Source organism: Eptesicus fuscus, chromosome 14 (genome assembly GCF_027574615.1).
Source record: "Eptesicus fuscus isolate TK198812 chromosome 14, DD_ASM_mEF_20220401, whole genome shotgun sequence".
Taxonomy (NCBI): Eukaryota; Metazoa; Chordata; class Mammalia; order Chiroptera; family Vespertilionidae; genus Eptesicus; species Eptesicus fuscus.
In genome coordinates this window covers 37,035,503-37,057,975 of record NC_072486.1, presented here as the reverse complement: position 1 = coordinate 37,057,975, position 22,473 = coordinate 37,035,503, and the positions used below count along the sequence as shown (strand labels likewise).

Genomic DNA, 22,473 nt, shown 5'->3' with positions numbered 1-22,473 from the left:
TTAGTAATCGTCAGGGAAATGCAAATGGAAACCACAGTGACATATCATCCATACCTGTTAGATTGGCTATCATCAAAGAGACAACAAGAAAGAGTTAGTCAGGAACCCTCGTACACTCCTGGTGGGAGTGTTAACTAGCGCAGTCACTATGGAAAACAGTATGGGAATTCCTCAAAAAAAAAAAAAAAACAAAACAAAACAAAAACAGAACTACACTATGACCTAGAATTCCACTTCAAGATTATTTATTAGAAGAAAATGAAAACACCAATTTGAAAAAATATATGAACCCTTACTGTTCAGGGAGCATTATTTACAATAGCCAAGGTTTGGAAGCAACACAGGCATCCAACAATTGATGAATGGATAAAGAACATATGAATGCAGATATACACAACTGATTATGACTCAGCCATAAAACAGAATGAAATCTTGCCATCTGCGACAACGCAGATGGACCTAGAGGATACTATGCTAAGTGAAATAAGTCAGAGAGAAAAAGAAAAATTCATATGATTTCACTTATATGTGGAATTAAAAAAAAAAAAAACAGATACAGAGGACAAAGTGATGGTTACTGGGGTGGGGTGGGAGAAATGGGTACAAAAGGTGAGAGGATGAAGAAGTATAAACTTCCAGTGATAAAATAAGTCAAAGGGATATAATGCACAGCATAGGGAATTTCTATATAACGGCCCAATCATCCCTGATCGCCAGCCAGGCCTAGGGACCCCACCTGTGCACAAATTTCATGCACTGAGCCTAGAGTCAATATGCTATCTAATAAAAGAGTAATATGCAAATTAACCATCACTCCGCTATACCCACAAGCCACGCTCACCAGCCAATCAGGAGCGAGTATGCAAATTAGCCCAACCAAGATGGCTGTGGCCACAGAGCGAGTAGGAGGCTTGGGTTTCCCCAGTAATGGAGGAAGCCAAGCTTTCTGCACACCCTGGCCGGCCTAGACCTCCACTCAACGCTACAAAGTTTCAATTATAGAAGATAAATAAATTCCAACAAAAATGGTGGCAGCCACAGAGCTGTAGAGAGGAGATGCTTGAGTTGCCCCCAGTGATGGAGGAAGCCAAGCTTTCCGCACACCCTGGCCGGCCTAGACCTCCACTCAAGGCTACAAAGTTTCAATTATAGAAGATAAATAAATCCCAACAAAAATGGCGGTAGCCACAGAGCTGGAGAGAGCAAGAGGCATGGGTTGCCCCATGGTGATGGAGGAAGCCAAGCTCCCTCAGCCCTGGCCTGCCTTGGCCTCCGCTACAAAGTTTCAATTATAGAAGATAAATAAATCCAACAAAAATGGCTGCAGCCACGGAGCAAGCAGGAGGCTTGGCTCTGCTCAAGGATACAAAGTTTCAATTATAGAAGATAAATAAATCCCAGATACCAGGGCCTCTGCTTGGGTCGCCAGGGGGTGTGGCCGGCCTACAAACCACCACAGGCCCCTTGCCCAAGCCACCCCATGCCCCAAGAGAAACCCCACCCTGATCCAGGACACCCTTCAGGGCAAACCAGCTGGCCCCCACCCGTGCACCAGGCCTCTATCCTATCTAATAAAAGAGTAATATGCAAATTGACCATCACTCCAACACATAAGATGGCTGCCCCAATGTGGTCAAGATGGCTGCCCCCATGTGGACACAAGATGGCCACCACAAGATGGCCAGCAGAGGAGGGCAGTTGGGAGGGACCAGGCCTGCAAGGGAGGGAAGTTGGGGGCGATCAAGCCTACAGGGGAGAGCAGTTGGAGGGACCATATCTGCAGGGGGAGGGCAGTTAGGGGTGACCAGGCTGGCAGAGGAGGGAAGTTGGGGGTGACCGAGCCTGCAGGAAGGGCAGTTAGGGGGGACCCAGGCCTGCAGGGGAGAGCAGTTGGACGGGACCAGGCCTGCAGGGGAGGGCAGTTAGGGGCAAACAGGGTGATAGGGGAGCAGTTAGGCATCAATCAGGTTGGCAGGGGAGTGGTTAGGGGCTGATCAGGCTGGCAGGCAGAAGCTGTTAGGGGCAATCAGGAAGGCAGGCAGGCGAGCAATTGGGACCCAGCAATCCTGGATTGTGAGAGGGATGTCCGACTGCCCGTTTAGGCCCAATTCTACTGGAATAGGGCCTAAATGGGCAGTTAGACATCCCTCAAGGGGTCCCAGATTGGAGAGGGTGCAGGCTGGGCTGAGGGACACCCTCCCCCCAAGCACAAATTTCTTGCACTGGGCCTCTAGTACATATATAAAAGCCTAAGTGACTGAACAACCAGTTGCTATGACATGCACTGACCACAAGGAGGCAGAAGCTCAATGCAGGGGCTGCCCCCTGTTGGTCAGTTCACTCCACAAGCAACCTCCCTTGCCTGGCCAACCTCCTGTGGCCCCTCCCCCCACCTGTCCAGTCCCCTTCAATCGGTCCCAATCACCAGCCAGGCTGAAGGACCCCACCTGTGCATGAATTCGTGCACTGGGCCTCTAGTAATACTATAATAACTTTGTACAGTGGTAGATGTTTTCTAAGTATATTGTGATCACTTTGTAAGTTATATAGAGGGCAACAAAAGTAGGTTTATAATTGTGAGTACATGAAACATTTTATTTTTTATTTATTTATTGTTTTGTATTAATTATTATATTATTTTCCAAATGAAAAATTGTAAGCCTACTTTTGCTCCAACCTGTATAATGTAGAATCATTATATAGTACACTTGAAACTAATATAATTGTCAACAATAATAAAAGAAATTAATTGATTAATAAAAAACGCAGGAGACATTTAAATTGAATGCAAAGTTAAAGTCTATGTTTTGAACAGACTACATTTTTTTATACCCCAAAATGAGATTATTCTGAAACATGAAATTAAAAAACAGTGAGGTATGTGGTAAGGCAGGGGGTAAGTGAGAGAAAAATATAGTTGACCCTCGTGCAACAAGGGGATTAGGGATGATGATTCCCCCCACACACTCAAAAATCTGCATGTACCTTTTGACTCCCACAAAACTTAACTACTATCAGCATTATGAAAAACATAAAAAGTCAATTAACACATATTCTGTATGTTAAAGGTATTATATAATATGTTTTTATACTAAAGTAAGCTAGAGAATAGAAAATGTTATTAAGAAAATCATAAGGAAAAGAAAATACACTTACAGTATTTATTGAAAAAGTTGCATGTGAGTGGACCCATGAAGTTCAAACCCAGGTCGTTCAAATGTCAACTAATTGTTTCTAGTTTGTACCTTCTTAGCCCTATCTTTTCAATAAATCGGTCACATGAGATACTACATATGACCAAAACATACTAAGTGGTCAATATAAGTGGTTATTATTATTATTATTATTACTATCACTACTACATGTTTTTTATTAAATGCCCCTATGTAAATTCAGCAATGCTTACATTGCAGGACTAAATTGAACATGAACTTTCAAGTTCAACATTAATAACTTTAGAAAATGCCATATTAATATTTAAAATTTTAAAAATAAGGAAATTAGTTTACTTACCTACCAACCAAATACATCAAAATATTAAGTGGAACAAAGAAAAGGAAAAATACATATTTTCAATACAAAAGCACGTACTATGTTTTTCCATGGCTGAATGAGCTCTTATTTCTGATTACTCAGACTATTTAAACATGTTTTTTAAAGGATGACACATGAATACCATTTTCTTAGTAATTGACTATGAACTACTTAATCTACCAACTCTATATTTTCCTTAGTTCTCAACTAGAGCAATTTTCTCTTCTCAAACAGCCTGAAACAATTCGCATTTAGTTCTCCCAATAAAGAATATCTTATTCTAACTATATAAGCTTCCTTTTGATACTTGAGGTCTGTGGCAATGTCATTCTGCTTCAGTCATTAGCAGCTAAACTCTCTTACATGTTGATGGGTAATTGACTCAGTAACCTGGCTTTTTACTGGGATTACTAGTATACTGCTTTGAATCAAATAGACCTGGATTACTCACTGCTAAACTATTTAATATATAACTTTAAAATTCAACATAGATTCCTTTCACAATAGTTTCAGTGTAAGGATGAAAAGGATACTCAATAAACTAGAAAAAAAATGTAATTTAGATTAATTATGAGCAAGAATACATTCCAGAACAAAATGGGGCATATTTCAAAAAATAAATAAATAATACTTTAAGTGAAATGAGTCTAATAATGGATGAGGTAGGTAATGATCACACTGCCAAACATCTACCACGGCATAATATAGAGAGCTGTAAATACATTCAGAAAGAAATCATTTCAAATGTTTTAAAATATTTTAAAGGGTATAATTGTAGGCAAAAAATGGCTATACTTACGTTTGTTAATTGTGGATAGAGGTTGTTAATGTGTGCTGGTTAATTTATTATTAACTCAATTGGACCATGGCATGCCCAGATATTTGGTCAATCTCTGACTGTATCTGTGAAGGTGTTTTTGGATGGGATTAACATTTAAATTGACAGACTGAGTAAAGCAGGGTGCCTTCCCTAATGTAGGTGGGCCTCATCCAATCAGGTGAAGGTCTGAACAGAACAAAAATGCTGACCTTCACCCAGGAGAGGGAGACTTCTTCCTGCCTGACTGCCTTTAAACTGGCACATCAAGTTTTTCCTCCTTTGACAAACTGGAATATTGGCTCTTCTTGGGCCTTACTACTGGTGGCCTTCGGACTAGAACTACACCATCGGCTCTCCTGAGTCTCCAGTTTGCTGACTTACTTGGCATATCTTGGGGCTTGTCAGCTCCATAATCATGTGAGCCAATTCCTTATAATCAATCAATCTCTCTCTCTCTCTCTCTCTCTCTCTCTCTCTCTCTCTCTCTCTCTCTCTTTCTCTCTTTTCTCTCTCTGGAGAACCTTGACTAATACAATGTGTTTCAAACAAGTCAAGTATTATAGGGAAAGATGACCTTTATCATTCAATCAGTCAACAAATGTTTTCTAAACATTATTCACATTTTCAGGCACCATTCCAGGTACTACGGAAATATGTAAAAATCAGATGCTCTCCCTACCCTTGATGAATTCCAGATCTACTGCAAGTGACATATTTGATAACTTTATTGACAGGCCATTGTTATAGCAAATGAAAATGAGTTAATGTTTTGTTGTGATATTAGGAAACAGGAGAATCTGGATTTAATTCTTACATACCAACTCTGGATAAAATAAATGGACTTGAGATATTGGAATGTATATGCTATTCTTTTTAACTTCTAACAAACTTATATAACACACAGTTCAAAATATTTCATACTTCATTTCTGGGACCTGGAACTAGAGAAGCTACTACAAGAAATAATTAAAATTCTGAGTGTTCAAAAGATGCTTATTACAACCACTGCCATATGGAAACATTTCAGTAATGTTACATGTTAGAGGAAGGTAATTCATTGCACACCTAGTTTAAGTGAAGAATTTCTAGTACAACTTAGAGAAGAGTTTGCATTTTCAGGGTTTACTCCAAATCTAGCCAAGAATATCACAGCAATGGCCAGAGTTCGGTCTCAAAATGGTGCCTCACAGAATCAAAAAGTGAGGTACTGTTTAGTTTCTGCAACCTTTCAATTAGGACTAAAAACATACAGCAAATAAAGGCAGCACTACTGAAGACAGAGTTCTCATTAGATACAGGCATTCCTCAGATTCCATTCTTGGCCTCTTCTCAGTCTCAATGCTCTCCTAAGGGAACCATAGCTCCTTGAAGGGCTACAACTACCAGTGTTAAAACAATATCACTCAACTGTCCAATAGGCAGCGCCAATAATTCTGTGAGTTCTAGATGTATGTGAACAACCTCTGAATATCAGAACCATGCCATCTTCCAGTCGCCAGAAACATACTGTATTCCCCAGCACTCATTTTTCTCCACTCTCTCTGTTCTTTAAGTAATATCAACTGAAGCAAAATAAAATTAAAAATCTGATAAAAATAAAATATAGACCATTTTAGAACTAAATTCTGTTAACTCACTATCTCTAACTCCAATGACCAGTCTAAATTATTTTAAATAAAAAAAAATCAGTGATAAATATCTCATAAATATAGTCATATTACTTATTCACTAAGAGCCAAAATATACTGAAAGTATCCCGCTGCCTCTTCTGCAGTTGTCAAAGGCAGTGATTTTTAATTTCTGTAACAGCCTAAAGCCATTTCTCTATAGATTAAATTTTAATCTCTGCTTAATGGGGTCTTCATCCGCTCCACACACCCACTCCCGTGTCAGAAACCTCAGCGATATCTTTCATTCGTGCCTCCCCTGCACTACTAGAGTTGAATATAAATTTGTATGTATCCTGTCTCTGAGGTATCTCTCAAGTCTCTGTCCCTCCATTCCCACCACAGATACCAGACATTCGGGCTTTCTATCAGTTTCTTCTCCACTCAAACCCAATTTTCTTCCTCTCCTCTCCCCCCAAAAAGAAAGAAAAAAAAACAAAAACAAAAAAACCCCCATCATTTTGATTATGCTTCCCCCTTGTTCAAGCACCATCAGTAGCGTTATCATCGAATAATACCCAGACTCTTTAGATTTTCATTTAAGGTTTTTCATTTCATCCATGATACGATTCCAAGTTTCCTTCCTGGAAACAATCTTCAGTGGCCTCCAGGATTGTTCAGGTATCCCCTTTCTCTGGCCTCACTGATTTGTATTTAGCTTTCTGCACAGGAGGGCAATTTTCACCTCTCCCACCTCTGGTCATACTCTCCTCACACTTTGCACACTACTCCTCCTGAACTCCCCGAGTGACCCCCTCTCCCACAATTTTCCATCGCTAAGTAGTAACATTTCTGACTGAACTGCACTAAAAGTTTTAAAAATATATTTTCACATGAATGATCCTTTTTTATTCTAACAACCACCCTGTAACATATGAGTTGACTAAGGCTCAGATAAAGTTAATCCTCCCACAAGGAAGTGATAGCAATGAGATTGGGACTGGAATCTGTAAATCCTTGTACTCCTGGATCCACAGTCTTTATATTATACTCCTCTGCTTCTTCCTTCCCCTCCTATGTGCTCTAGAAGCAGTAAGTTTCTTTCTGCACCATTCCATCAAAACTCATCATTTTAAGGTTAGCTTTGTACATGATTGCTTCTCCTTCTATTCTGTATTCTTGGGAGATAGGATCTGACCTGAACCTTTTTAATTTATTCCTAGGACTTGGCTTTAGCAAAACACAAAACAAATGTAATTATTATATTGAAAGAATAAAATATATTTATGTGGCAAATACAGAAAATGCAGCTCAAGTCTTTTCTATAACACACACACACACACACACACACACACACACACACACACACACACACACACCCCTATCCTTCTTAGCCATGCATCCCAAGTTTAGAGCATGTCCATTACTCTTTACTACTAAGCAAGGCTCTTGAAGGAGTAGAATGCAGATGCTATTTCCATTTTCTCGTTTCCTGTATACTCTTCAACCCTGTGACCTCTGGCTTTTCTGCACCATCCACTCCAATGAAATGGCACCAAACAAAGGTAACCTCCATTTCTGCCCAATACAATGAAATATTATAGATGTCTTCTTTCTAACCATTTCTACTGTGTTTTGAAGTGCTGACCATTCACTAATATTAAGACTGCTCTATTAATAGTTTTAGCTTCCTTCCTGGGTTCCCATGACTTCTCCTCAAATGTAGAGGCCACAGCATTTCTTTGTTCTTTTTGCCTTTACATTTTCTCATTGGATTTCTCATTCCTAATCTGAACAATAAGCCCCAACCACTCTGGTGAATTTGAGACTGGTACATTCAGATGCCTACCACTTACATTCTTTCCAGGTAACTCATAGTATATATATATCCCAAATAAAATTACCTTCTACCCAAATCTGCTCCTTAGTTTTCTTGGTCCCTACCCAATCATGTGTACTCATACTAATTTCACCTACATATTTCTTGACTCAATGATTTCTTTTCCATTGTTACCATCATTGTATAGTTCAAGACCTTAAAACCTCTCTCTTCTCTGGATAGCTCTGTAGCCTCCTAATTGGTCTAACCGTCTGTTTCTTTCACCCCCTTTAAGTCTCTTTATTGTCCACATGTGTTCCATGAAATGTTGTCTACATTTCCACTCACTGGGAAAACTATGAACAAACATGACCTTTTCAGTTCTATTCTCAAAACCTTTCAAACATGGAGAGACAAGCTAGTATAGTGATTAAGAACATTAATTGGGTTTGAATCCTGGCTCTGCTAATTATTATGTAGGCTTTGTGCAAGTTTTTTTAAACTCTCCGGATTCCAGTTTTCTTATTTGCAAAGTGGGGTTAATGATAGTACCTACCTAGTAGAATAATCTGATTAAATAAATTAACATTTATCTGAAGTGTTTTGAACACTGCCTGATATACAGTAAGCACTTCACAAATGGTTGTTGATGATAATAAGAACAATAATAACAATACTTTTAGTGGCTAACCCTTCAGTTCTATATTATGTCTTGGCCCACATCTAATTCCCCAAACTCATTTATTACTACTGTATATATTAAACTCCAGACTTTAGTACTTTGAAACTCCTTTTTTTGTTAATCCTCACTAGGGGATATTTTTTTCTATTGATTTTTAGATAGAGTGGAAGGGAGGGAGGAAGGGGAAGGGTGAGAGAGAGAAAGAGAAAGAGAGAAACATCTTGGTTGCCTCCCGCAAGTGCCCTGACCGGGTCAGGGATTGAACCCACAACCCTGGTACATGCTCTTGACCAAGAATTGAACCCATGACCCTTTGGTGCATGGGCTGATGCTCTAACCACGGAGAAACACCAGCCAGGGCAATACTGCAAAACTATATATCACACTCCTCAAAACTCTCAGTATCAATGCCTCCTTGCTTGTCTGCTCTCTACTCAAGTATACTCTTCTCCATGAAATGTTGCATGAAACACTAGGAGAAATCAGCTGCCCTTCTGCTAGGCACGGTCTTTTAAAACATTTATTACATTGAAAATTCATGTTTCTAGCGAACATTATATATAATACATATATAATTTTATATAGTAGTATTGAGCCTATTCCAGGCTCTGGGCTAAGCATGTTGTAGGTAATATAAGATTTATTCCGCATAACATCTTCATGAAATATGTTCAGCATCGATCCCTGTTTTACAAAGGATGAAACTGATATGTAGAGATGTAAAATAAACTGTTCAAGTCACATCTGGTAGGAGGCAGTGCTGTGACTGGAACCCACACTTGTTTGTCTCCAAAGCTCGGTGCTCTTAACCACTACCCTGAACTGTGAAACTCCCAGGGTGGGATCAAGATTTACATAACATTAACAATTTCTAGATGCAGAGTTTATGTAACTGCATAAACTACAATTCATGTAGAATATGAATACTAAGAACTCCTAGCCCACGTTCCTTCACCAAAATGTTTTGTTTGTCTTTTACCTTTTATTCTGATTAAACCGTGGAAGGTATCTTGAAAAGATGAAAAGAAACTCATTTTAACTCAGGTCACACAGATATACTTCAGGATTAACTACTTAAAGATGTAGGTGGTATCTTAATAAAGAGTTATTCACCTTTTTATTACCAGTCTTAGTTCAGTATTTGCTAGAGAATAGGTTAGAAATAAATGTTGAATAATAAATAAATGAATTCTAGCTCCAGAAAATGGAATTGGAACATTTTTGATGAGTCAGTTTATAATTATACTAGAGGCCCGGTGCACGAAATTCGTGCGGGGGCGGGGGAGTCCCTTAGCCTGCCTGCACCCTCCTGCAATCCAGGACCGCTGGCTCCTAACCACTCGCCTGCCTGCCTGCCTGCCTGCTCACCCTTAACCACTCTGCCTGCCTGCCTCATCGCCCCTAACCCCTCTGCCTGCCTGCCTGATCACCCCTAACCACTCGCCTGCCTGCCTCATTGCCCCTAACCCCTCTGCCTGCCTGCCTGATCACCCCTAATCACTCGCCTGCCTGCCTGATCACCCCTAACCACTCTGTCTGACTGCCTGATCACCCCTAACTGCTCGCCTGCCTGCCTGATCACCCCTAACCACTCTGCCTACCTGCCTGATCTCCCATAACTGCTTGCCTGCCTGCCTGATCACCCCTAACCACTTGCCTGCCTGCCTGATAACCCCTAACCACTCTGCTCACCTGCCTGCCTGATTACCCCTAACTGCTCACCTGCCTGCCTGATCACTCCTAACCACTCTGCATGCCTGCCTGATCACTCCTAATTGCTTGCCTGCCTGCCTGCCTGCCTGATCGCCCCTAACCACCTCTGCCTTGGCCCCCGCCACCATGGCTTTGTCTGGAAGGATATCTGGAGTGTTGTTCAACTGTCCTGTCTAATTAGCATATTATGCTTTATTATTATAGATACCCCCCTGGATCAATGGCACAGACATTTGTAAGCACTATATAATTCAAAAAATTCAAAAAATATTTCAAGTTGATGTTGGCATGCATTGTGGGTATATTTTTTTAGCTGATTTTATTTCCTAGGTTCTATTTTGGATAATGTTAAAATGAATTTGTGTTCCTACATATTTTACTTCAGAATGATTAAATTTTTCTGGAATTTAAAACAGAAGTCCAATCAGAGCAATACTGAATGAGGTAGTAGAGCCATATCTAGAATTTAACCAACTCTATGTAAGAGAAAATACATCTTGATTTACTCTCTAAATAGACATTTCTTTTAGAAAGATCTTCACCAATGCTCTCCAAAACAATAAGCTAGGAATGAAATACATATGATTATACCATTTTACAATTGTATCAATCATAATATTTTGCTGCAAAACAACAGAAAACCAAACTAAATGGATTAAACTATCAATAACAAGAAGTCCTGAGATAGGGCTAGTTCTGGGTTCATTTTAACAATTCACCAAGGGGCCACTAGTTTTTTGTCTTTTTTTTTTTTTTAATCACTCTGTCCTGCTCTTCTCCACCTCTTGGCTAGCTTTCCTCATGATCACAGATGGTTATACAGGTATCTTCCACTTTTCAAAAGTTTGTATTATGCCACCTCACTTTTAGGAAAGGCTTAGAGTAGTATCTTCTTTCACTATCAGAATGAAATCCAAAGAGGATTTTCACTTTTACTAAAAAAAAAAAAAAAGGTGAAAAGCAAAAATAAAGTTCCACCGTTTGTTTTTCAGCCAGCTGTTACAGAGGCAGCGTGCACCAGAGCAGCGAGAGTGGCACCACCACGCTCCTTCCCTGGGAACTACACTCAGCATCTCAGCACCCAGACACCACAGCTTGGAACTGTGTCTGTGAGCATCTGTGCTTTAACTCCATTTATTCTGTGCATCCATTTGTAAGATGTGTCCGAAGGTATCGGAAAAGGCTAAGAGAGCTCCTAAGGGTGTCACACTTGGCACAAAACAGGACATCATTAGTGCTGCAATCGTGATGAACAAAATAGTGTGCATGCATTGAACTTTTGGTCTGGGAACACTAAAAGAAAAATTCCATATACATTAATATAATTGCTTCTCAATTTTACACCATTTTGGGCTTACAAAGTTTTCACAGAAACCCTCTACTTTCAGATAGTGGGGGAAACCTGTAGTTCCTCCAGGAATTACTGCCATGTGCACTAACTTTCACAGACAGAATAGATATGTTTGGAATCTTATTTTAAGAACTAAAAGAATTCTCAGGAAGTCCCCAAAGGGCTTCACATTACTTTTTATTTCTTGGAACTAGGCTTTAAGACATTTCCTAAAACAATCACTGGCAAAGAGATGGAATTACCTTGCTTGGTTTAGACTAGTCTAAGTCCATCCCCTTGGGAGAAGGCCAACCTGATATGGAACACATGGCATAGCAGCACATCAACATGTGGATACTTGAACAAAACTGGCATTCTGTAGGGAGGAGGAGGAGGAGAAGTGCATTCCAGGTCGCAACCAACAACATCTCTAATAACTCTGTGGTTCTCTGAACTCTCTCTGAAAGCATATTCAACTGAAGCAAAGCATCTCCTTAGTCAATTCTAAGAGAATCAGTTTCTCTAAGGATGAAAGTTGTCAAATGCTCTTCACACTAGATAATGAAGATTTTCCAATTAATTTTAAAAGGAAGACTTGAGATGAGAATATAAAAGGGCATTTTCTTGATTCATACAAGAGATTACTACATTCTTTGGACTATCAAAGATATCATTAATTTTACATAGTTTTTATTAGGTTGTATGGTATATGTGCACTTTACAAATTCATATACAGTGTTATCCCATAGCGAATTAATTTGATGTATGCAAAATGGCTTTACATTTAAAACATGAATATAAGTTAAAAATATTATATTCTCCATTGCATAAAAAAAAAAAATCTCTTAGGTTCCAAGCTAATTAAACTTAGCTTTTCTTGACATTTTAAATTTCTCAGTAAACAACACCAGTACCTGTATTTTAGCTAAACAATTAGAAGTTAGGTATTATTTACAGTCATGAGCTGCTTAGTGACAGGAATATATTCTGATAGATGCATTGTTAGGCAATTTCATCATTGTGTGAATGTTATAGAGTGTACTTACACACACCTAGATGGTTTAGCCTACTACTATAATTGTATGTGCTATACTTTTACATGACTGGCAGCACAGATGGTTTACTTACACCAGCATCACTATGAACATGTGAGTAATGCTTTGCACTACAGCATTATGACAGCTACGACCTCACTAGGCGATAAAAACTTTTCAGCTCCATTATAATCTTATGAGAACACCGTCATATGTGCCCTCCATCATTTAATGAAACATGATGATGTGGCACATGACTGTGACTTACTTTTAAATAAATACTTATTTTGAATTGCAATATGCCATATATTCATAGCATGCTGAAACCAGTCCTCTCATCCTACACCGAGACATCTAAATCAATAAAAGTTTAAACCACTCGGCAAATGTGTTATCAAGTTCATGAATAAGCATGTCCCTTATCTCTGCTCCTTCTTTGGTTACATTAACATTAGGGCATTTCCTAGTTATTATGTAGTCCACCAGCCACTTGGTATTGCAAATAAAAATAACCAAAACCCAAACTACTAAATCTGACTTCTTATTTTCACTTCTTAACAACTAATATGTATAAAATATAGAAATCATCTGGGTTACTTGATTTCATTATGTCTTTATGGTTTCTCATTATTAGAGCTAATAAGGGTTAAAATACCACTCACATTTGAAAATTAATAGATGACTATCAAACTTCTATATTTGTCACACATGGAATATTTTATGTAATTCTTTCCCTAAAATATGATTGTTCCTTCACATGCATAAATGCCTTTCTGGGACTACTGATTTAAAAAACTGGCATTGAACCTGTGTGCTGGAGTATGTGTTCCATGTATACTAAGAAGCAGAAGACATGTGACGATAGAATGACTCTTCACCCTGAACTGAAGAAAAGAAAAGCATAGGTACTCCAACCAAAAGAGATCCAGCTATAGCTAATGCTTCAGAAGAAATGCTAAGAAAGAAGTTTTTAGTCTTTTAACTGTAGATGGGTAAGAGCATCCTGATAACAGTCTTGCGCTTCCAGAGGGGGACCAACTTCCTTCTGTCTCTTTAGACCCCAGTCCTAAAACCAACAACATGGCCACCCACAATGCAACTGGACTTTCTAGAAAGGAAACATTACAGTTACTCATGTTTAGGTGCTTTTGGAAATAAGCCAAGAATTTAGGAGCTTTTAGTGACCCTTTCAGCTTAAATTCCAGATATTTTTAAAATAAACGTTGTCTAATCAAGAGTTGCTTTAATATCCTTACATCACAGACTGCAGAGATAGGGCGATCGGGGTCAACTGTGGACTGATTAGAATGCCCTGCAGATGCAACTTGGACATTTCATATCTCTGAAGTTTGCTCGTGCTTGCAATCCAGCTAATCAGATTTTGACAAGCTAAGGTATGTTGCTAGATTAATATGTGTTTATACACATCCTTGTATTAATATATACTCCAACTAAGTATGTACCTTCCTGTGCACAACAATACAAGCTACCAGGATAAGCAATACTGCTCACCTGCAAAATGAAAAATAATTGTTAAGAATATAAATAATTGTGTGTTTTTTTCATTTGGGATTTTTACTCAGACATTCTCTATGATCTCTTAAGTGATGATTTAAAATAAAAACAGGTTTTATGCTTCTCATAATCCATTTAAAATAATTCATTTCAACATTTGGAAAACACATTTTAATAAACTTCTTCAAACACAATGTAATATGAAAAGTAAAGTATATATTTTGTGTGTTTTTTACTTAAACAAGTTTGATTTGTCCTACTTCATTTCATAGTCAATAAAATCCATCATTACTTATGAAAAAATCTCTGATTCCATGTGCATGAGTTTCACTAAAGACAGTTAAGAAGTTCAAAACAATTCTCCCACAAATGTTGTCATTAGAAAAATTAATATCTTCCATATAGCTTTTACTTCACACTATAAAGGGTTAGTTTTCTTCAGTCGCATGTTTGTTTTGAGCTATTATTGGATATATAAAGATTGTCATGGTTTTGACAGTGATTTTTTTTTAAGTAAACCAAAGTAACTGAAAATGACAAGACTTGACATGAATTCATGTAACAATTACAAGGAGAAATGTTTTCCAAAGTTGAACAAGCCATACAATTATTTCAAATATTAAAAAAATGTAATCATTCATTTAAAATATCCACTCATGGGCCTACTAAATCCTTGAAAGTAAGTTCATTGGATACATTTGAATTAATATTCAATCAGTTGTCAAAAAAGGAAACATTTCTGTTTCCTCTAGACTATATAAAACAGTTAACACTGTATATTAAAATTAACATAAATTTTTAAGTGTTTTAAAAAATTAATCTTCAAATAAAGTCTTTTATAAAAGTTGATAACATGTCAATAAAATTCAATAATGGAAGCAATTACTAATTATCTGTGATGATATAGCAGATACATATCCCTTTACAAATATTTTATTATAATTTAACAGACACATATCCATCTATGCAAGTATTCAGTAATTATAAACCATCAGTAAATTATCTATATAACACTAATTATAATTTACTTTTATTAGAGGAAATATCACATCAGTCCTTACTGGAGACAAAAAAGAGGGAGCTGGGAATGGAATGGAATAAATAATAACAGTAATTTTAAAAGTCACAATACTAAGAAAATTTTAAGACCCTATCTCATACTTCTTATCATGATAAATAGGCAGATTATAGCTAAGAAATATTTTAAAAATTAATATTGGACACTGGAACTTCAAGGTAGAGGTTTCTCTTGAATTCTAAAATAGGATTAATTCCACTAAAATGCCAAAGTCAACAGTAGTAGATACTTTGTTGGTTGTTTCTTCTTGAAAGTGTTAATATAGAGAATTATTTATATTGAGCTATTGTTATTCTCACAAATGCAAAGTAAACTTCTAGATGAATTTTTATGTACTTTTCTCTATTGTACATTGTTGGCTGTACTTATTAATTGTTTTGTTATTGCTTTTCTTTGTGAGATACTTGATTTCTAGCTGAGAAGTAAAAGTTCTATCTTAAAATATAATACTGGCATCTAAATATAGTCACATGTAAAAAGTATAAATAAAATTCATAAACTTAAAATTAGTGAATTCTTATAGGATTTATATGCTTGTTGAGGCTAGAATAAATGATTCACCAACTGTTTAGGAGAAAAGATATAGGTACAAAGGGAATAAATTACTGGGTGAAAATAAATTATGGCTAAAGTATAAAATAAGTATAAAACAGCAAATCTTTTACATAAAAGCAGCATCAATGGGAGTTATTTTAAAAGGTAAAAATATGTTCCATTCCACTTAATTGCATTACTCTTCATATTAATGCTTTTCAAAGTAAAGCATTTATTTTACTTTAAAGAACAACTTGCAGAATATTTTACTTGCAAATTACTCATACTATTAATTAGTCAACCATTTTCATAGTTGTCAGGGTGTCTTCAATTAAGAGTAAAATATCTTGAAAGTTGAGAACATTTCATCATGTTACTAACTCAAAATAACCAAAAGTTCAGAATAACATTTACTAACATTTACATAATGCTTATATTCTGCCAGACACTACATCATTTAAATGCATAACTTACTTAATATTCTCAAGTTACTATTACTACCCCAGGCTAGATAACTTGCTTCTATAGCAAATACTCAGTGGTATACTGAGTGTTCAAACCTAGACAGTCTACCTGGGAGACTGTACATTTACCCACTAATCTATACTATCTCTAGAGGCATAATTCAGGCTGGGTCTACAACTCTTTTGAAAGCCATTGTTTTCAAGCAGTCAGGGTTATCAAATGTGAATTGTTTTTACTCATTATGAAAGAGAGTTTCAAGCAACTAAAAGAAAACTGAGCATAATAAAGATGTCAAAAGATTGTACAGTATAAATGTTAAGAGCAGAGATGATGGCACTTAAATAACTTTAGCTGTAGTTTCACCCTGAGATCACTCTCAGTCTAAACAAACACATAAAAAAGCCAACAGTCACTTTAACATTCAAGGTCGTATCATTTAAATTACGTACACACACTGAAAAACTACAATAGCACTCCCCACAAATTATGCCCAAAGACAATTGTCTCATTAACCTTGTTCTAAGACATTAAAGATAATTTATTCTAAAATAATTAACTGATCAAATTGTTCAACCAACTTTATTACTGGTCAATAAAATTCACAGACCTTAAATTTCTATGCAGAAATCAATCTTTACTTGAGAAAACTTTACATAATTTATTTTTACCTTTCCAAATAAAAAGTAGAGGGATTTAACTCTATGATTCTAGCCTGATGTCAGTCAAAAATAAAGTATGACAATAAATGTAGATCTATTTTCCTTTGAAAGCATCTTTAAAAGGAGCAATCAGAGGGAGAGCAATGTACATCTTCTCCAGAACTGAGTTTCAAAAGCCTTATTCGGCCTGTTTTCCACATGAGAAGAATTAGAGAACTTTTTGCCTTTTATTCTCCATTGTGAGAACCTAAATGGGCCAATAAGTCCAGGCTATGTAGGTCCCCATGTGGTAGATGCAGTAGCAGCCATAGTGTAAGGAATGTAGGACACAGTAATCTGTGTAGCTGACTTCTGTGAACTCTAGTGGCAAATTTAAGAAAAAGAAAGGAAGGAGAAAAAGAAAAACCTTTAGCACTTCAGCTAAATCTCAAAATCACTCAAAAAATTTCCTTCAACTGAGTCTGCTGCATTAATGAAATCGCAGAACAGAACTGCTGATTTAGAATTAAATACTTTGGTGAGGAGCTTTACTATTATAAACTAAAAAGCCATAGTTTATAAAAATAATTGGATGTGACAATAAATGCTATTTTTTACATGACTCATCACTCAGGATTAAAAGAAGCTTAAATTAAAATGGAATCCTCTGAATTTAATTAAGTGGTTTTTAAAAATGGTTTTAAAGACACTTAAATAATGTAGAAAAGCTACATCTATTTTGTCTAGTACAACTTTAAAAAATTATGGTAATTTAAAATTATGACAACTCTAATGTAAAATTAGACAAAAGTAAATAAAACTTGAGTAAACAATGCAATTTTATCTGGTGCACATTTTATCAATATTCTTGTTATTCAAATGTCTCCCTTTTTTTTTCAAAATCTGCTTAGTTTAACTGATTTTGCATGTAGTTTTATATTACCCAATGTTGGAATGAATATTCAAAAAACAATCATCTCATTATTGTTAAAGCAATCATCTCATTATTATCTAAAAATACAACTACTAAACAAACAATCAAACTTTTCAGCTATACTAGTTTATTGGCTCTCTAAAACCAAAAGTTCTTACATATTTTTTCAGCAAGTGAAATATGTAGTGAAACCCATCACAAATGCACTATATCTAAAGTGCTGAAAATTTCACTTTGCCTACAATGGTAAATAAAATAAACATTTATTATTTGATAAAGGAAAGGATTATTTCAACAAGAAATAGTGTATATGAATCATCACATTTATAAGAATACTAGTGCCCAGTGCACGAATTCATGCACATTGAAAGGAAATTAATTAGAATATTTTAATACCACTATTCACCCTTTCTCTATAATAGAAGTGTCAACCAAATTCATGATCGACAATGACAGATGGAAACACACGTGTGCGATTGACGCCAGCGAGAGCTTTACTAGTATGTACAGTATTGCACATGCACAAGGCAACTTAGCCTTTTATAGATATAGAATAAATTTGCTTAATTAGACCTGCTTTCTGATTTAGCCAAACTTTTCCCAGCCCAGTGAAGCACCCCAACTTCTCTTTTAGGTAACTGTCAGCAACACAGCAGTAAATATCAACGTGAAGCACATTATTATTGTAGATCACGCAGGGAGAACAAAGGGTAAAATATTTAACTGCAGCAGTGTTTGACTATATTCTGCACAGTGAGAAAACCTGAAGTCATTTTCAAGGTCCACCATTTCTTGCTTCTTTTCAGTCGGGTCAACTTTCTAAACTTTCTAAATCTCTGTTTTCCAGCTAATGAAAAGAAAAAAGGATTCTACTGAGTCTCCTATCTACCTATTCCAGGACTTCTGTGAGGATCAAATGAGATGAGGTATGAGAAAATGCTTCACAGACATTTGGTTAAAGTGAAAAATGTTTGTACCTGGCTATAAAGCAAGTCCTGTTCCTGGGCTGAAGAAACTGCAAGGAGGCTAGTTGCTAAGAAGAGAAAGCCAGGAATTGCTACGTGATGTCATTACCCAGATGGACACTTAGCATATTAGCCTTTTATACATACATCACACACACACACACACATACACACACACACACACACACACACGAGGATTATATTTTCCACAAAAGCTAAAAGAAGCCCAGCCAGTGTTGCTTGGTGGTTAAGTGTTGACCTATGAACCAGGAGTTCAAGGTTTGATTCCTGGTCAGGGCATCTGACTGAAATGGGAGCTGGATCCTCACTTGGGGCGTGCAGGAACAGCTGATCAATGATTCTTATCATTGATGTTTCTATCTATCTATCTCTCTCCCTTCCTTTCTGAAATCAATCAAAAAATATTATGAAACTTTTTTTAAAGCTAAAAGAAAGGTGTGTTGTTGTTGTTGTTGTTTTTGTCAGTACTGACTCAGGAGGTGAAATAGGCTCCTGTGAGGCTCTGTGAATATATTACCAGCATCAATCATCAATGACCCAGGGAGGCCTGGAACTGTGGGTTCATACAGAATAAAAAGAACTTTTCCCCTAAAATCCCTTTATATGCATAGGTTCCCAGGAGTTCTAAAAGCAATAATCTTACAAACAAAATATGCAGAAGTTTAGTGATAGAGACTACCTTGGACAGAATCATGGCAAGATTTAAATGATAACTAGCCCAGGTCCCCATCTTTCACAAGAATTTCACAGGAATACTAGTGCCCGGTGCACGAATTCATATGGCCACTTAGGGCTCTTCATAAACACCCACATTGATGCAGGTTTCATGAATTTATAATATAGCCCACAGAAGTTTGGAAGGCTCTGTTGGAAAGATCATCTTCTTTATTAAGATAAAGATGCTTTATCCTTTAAAAAGATATCTCTTAGATTCATCTTAGTTTTGTCCTGTGGAGTACTGCAGGATAGTCAGAATTCCTTTTCTTACCTGATAGTTTTCATACCCTTACTTTTAGAAGTTAAGTCTTTCCACTGGATTTTATAGAAGTGATCTATAATACCCAAATAATCTCCCTTCCTTTATTTTCTGGTCACATTCTTGCTGCTAGAGTTACATTTTGCCAAGGTCCATCTCAAAAGGTAGTGCTCAGAATAAATACAACATTAAAATGTGGTCATCACTGCAGACTCCAACAGGACAATTACCTCCCTCATTAGCAGACTATCATTAGTCAAATTTAAAAATGCATTAACTTTTGCAACAACTTTCTACGACAAATACCAAGCTTGTTGCCAACAAAACCATGGTCATTGATTATGTAGTGGATTTCCTGGACTCACACCAGAACTTTACATTTATATCTATTGCTATAAGATAGAATTATGCCATCAAATATGTTAACATGAATCCCTACATTTGAGGCTTGTGTATGTCATCTTGAAAAATACCAAAATGCTCTATTTGCCTTCCTACCTAACTCATACTCTTCAGTTTCACAATTTGAGCAATGTTGACCTTCAAGTCACTGTTTACATTAGCCTTTCTCAAGTCATCATCTATTAATACTCAAGAATCTCCAATGAAAACATTTTCTTGTATGGCAATTTACACTGAAGAAATTTCACCTGAGACATCGCTTTTCACTTGTTTGCTTTTAAAACTGGTTTTTATAGAGAACAGCTCCCTAAGAGTGTGCCCTGATAGTTAATCTTGAAGTCAGATTAAGCGGTTGTTCAAAACACAGGCAATGATATGCTCAATCCCATCTCTGAGGCAGCACGAGCAATGTAACACCACCAGCAAACCTGTACATTGCTAAGAATATGCACATATACACACAGGGCACATGTGGAAAACAAAGGTACACTACTTTATTCTGGTTAGAGTTCCCTCTTTGCAGGAAACTTTTACCTCACTCTTTCTTCCCTCTTTCAAGACCATATTTTCTTTCAAGCAAGGACAATTCATTAGTAAGCGTTCTGCAAGATCTCAGTCTCTATACGTGCCCATCACAGCCTCCCATTTAAATGAAGCTCATCTTAGTGGCAGGCCCGAGCTTTTCCATCCAGCTCCTACTCAGAAACAGGACCCCGCCTCCCCCCAGTCCGACGCCAGAGGAGAGTGCCACCACAGAGAACTTCCACTCCAACAGGACAAGCCCTGCGTAGAGTACATTCGGGGTGACCGTTTCTCTCCTCCAGACACCCCAACACTAGAACCCCTTCCTAGTGCCGCGCCTTCCCTGCGAGCCTGCTCCGGCGGGCCAGCTCGGGGTGAGCGCCCGGGTTAGTCAGTGCGCACGTGACGCGCGGTGCCCACATGACACGACCGTGGGCGGGGGAGGGGGGTCAGAGCAGTGAAGCAGGGAAAAAGTTAAGGAAGACGGGTCAAAGCGCCCAAAGCTGTCGGTCCCCTCCGTTCTTGGCCAAGTAGTGGCTCAGGGTTCCCCAGGGGGACGGCTGCGGATCAAGGCACCTAGGGTCCAGCTTCCCAAATGGGGGCGCGGGGGGGGGGGGGGGGGCGGATGTCGGGCGTAGTTCTCCTCTCTCCCCGCCACCTTCTGCTCCTCTCCGCCCAGCTGGTGATGCTGCGTGCTGCACCCTCAAGTTGCTCCTTCCGTCCCTTTCTCCCTCCTTCTCATTTCCCCTACTTTCTTTCCTCCCTCCCTCCCTTCCTTTCTCCCTTCCCTGAAACCTCTCCATCCACTGCGGGCGATGCCACTGACGCACATTGAATTTGCCCCAGGAGCTTGCCCGCATCGCTGAGGTCAGCCACAAGGCCGAGCACCTTCCACAGGGCAGGGTGTAACTGCGCAAACAAAGTTGTACGCTGCGCCGAAACCTGCCCTCCCTCCCAAGGAGGACCCCCGCCCCCCCGCCACATCCGAATCCTGCGCAAAGCTCCCCGGCTCCACCGGCGCAATCTCGACCTCACCGCACAACCGTGCAACACACCCCCTTCCACGGCGAGCCCACCCGCTCCGCGCCCCGCGCTCCCAGCGGTGCAGCCGCCCCGCCGGCCGCTGCGCTCACCTTGCTTGACACACTTGAGCCGGAGGGGGTCCTTGCAGTGTTTGATGACGGCCAGCACGTCCCGGATGGTGAGCCCCGCCACGGGGGTCTCGTTCACCTCCAGCAGTAGCTCCTCCGACACCAACTTGCTGCCGCTCTCATAGGCCACCTTGCCGGGCTTCACCTCCCCCAGGTAGGGGAACTGTCCGTTCTCGGCACCCCCCTTCAGCTCAAAGCCCAGCTGGCCCTCCGGGTTCCTGCCAATGACACTCTCATGGACTTTGCTAGTCCAGTGGCTTTTCTTTTTCAAGCTTTTGGACATGGCAGTGGGGCGGTTCGCCTCGGCTCCTGGAGGGGTTCCTCTGGGGGAAGGGGGTGTTGGCGGGGAGAGGATGAGGATGGAGGAGCCAGGGGGGGTCAGGAGGTGAGAAGAGCGGACTTTGCTTTCCTCCCACCTCGGTTCGGTGCTTTCCCTCTTCTTTGGATGGAGTGTGGACGAGGACGGGGAAGGAGGAGAGGGGCGGCCGGGCAGAGGGAGGAGAGCTTGGGGGAGGTTGTGCTGTCCCTGGGATGACACTCAAGGCTGTGGCCCCGCAGCAGAGGAGAGCTGTGGCGGCGGCGGCGGCGGCGGCGGCAGCCCGAGCGAGGGAGCGGGTGGGGTGGGGGTGGTGACGGCGGGTAGGGATGCCGGGGGCCACTCCTGCGCGGTGCGAGTGGGAGCGCGCGCCTGGGTGTGTGGTGTTAGCTGATGTCCATGGCAGCTGCAGTGGCA

The 22,473-nt window shown here is 39.1% G+C and overlaps 1 protein-coding gene across 2 annotated transcripts in view; it reads right to left on the bottom strand.

Moving 5' to 3' along the window:
- The window catches only part of MAGI2 (membrane associated guanylate kinase, WW and PDZ domain containing 2), a 1,197,465-nt gene extending 1,175,187 nt beyond the window's left edge, over positions 1-22,278 (bottom strand). The window contains exon 1 of one of the 2 annotated variants that reach the window (XM_054725983.1): positions 21,723-22,278. In XM_054725983.1, coding sequence (XP_054581958.1) covers positions 21,723-22,023 — 301 coding nt within the window. In that variant the 5' untranslated portion in view covers positions 22,024-22,278. The remainder of the gene's footprint in view (positions 1-21,722) is intronic. The other variant, XM_054725982.1, reaches the window with a different exon arrangement.
- Between the last annotated feature and the right edge of the window lie 195 nt (positions 22,279-22,473).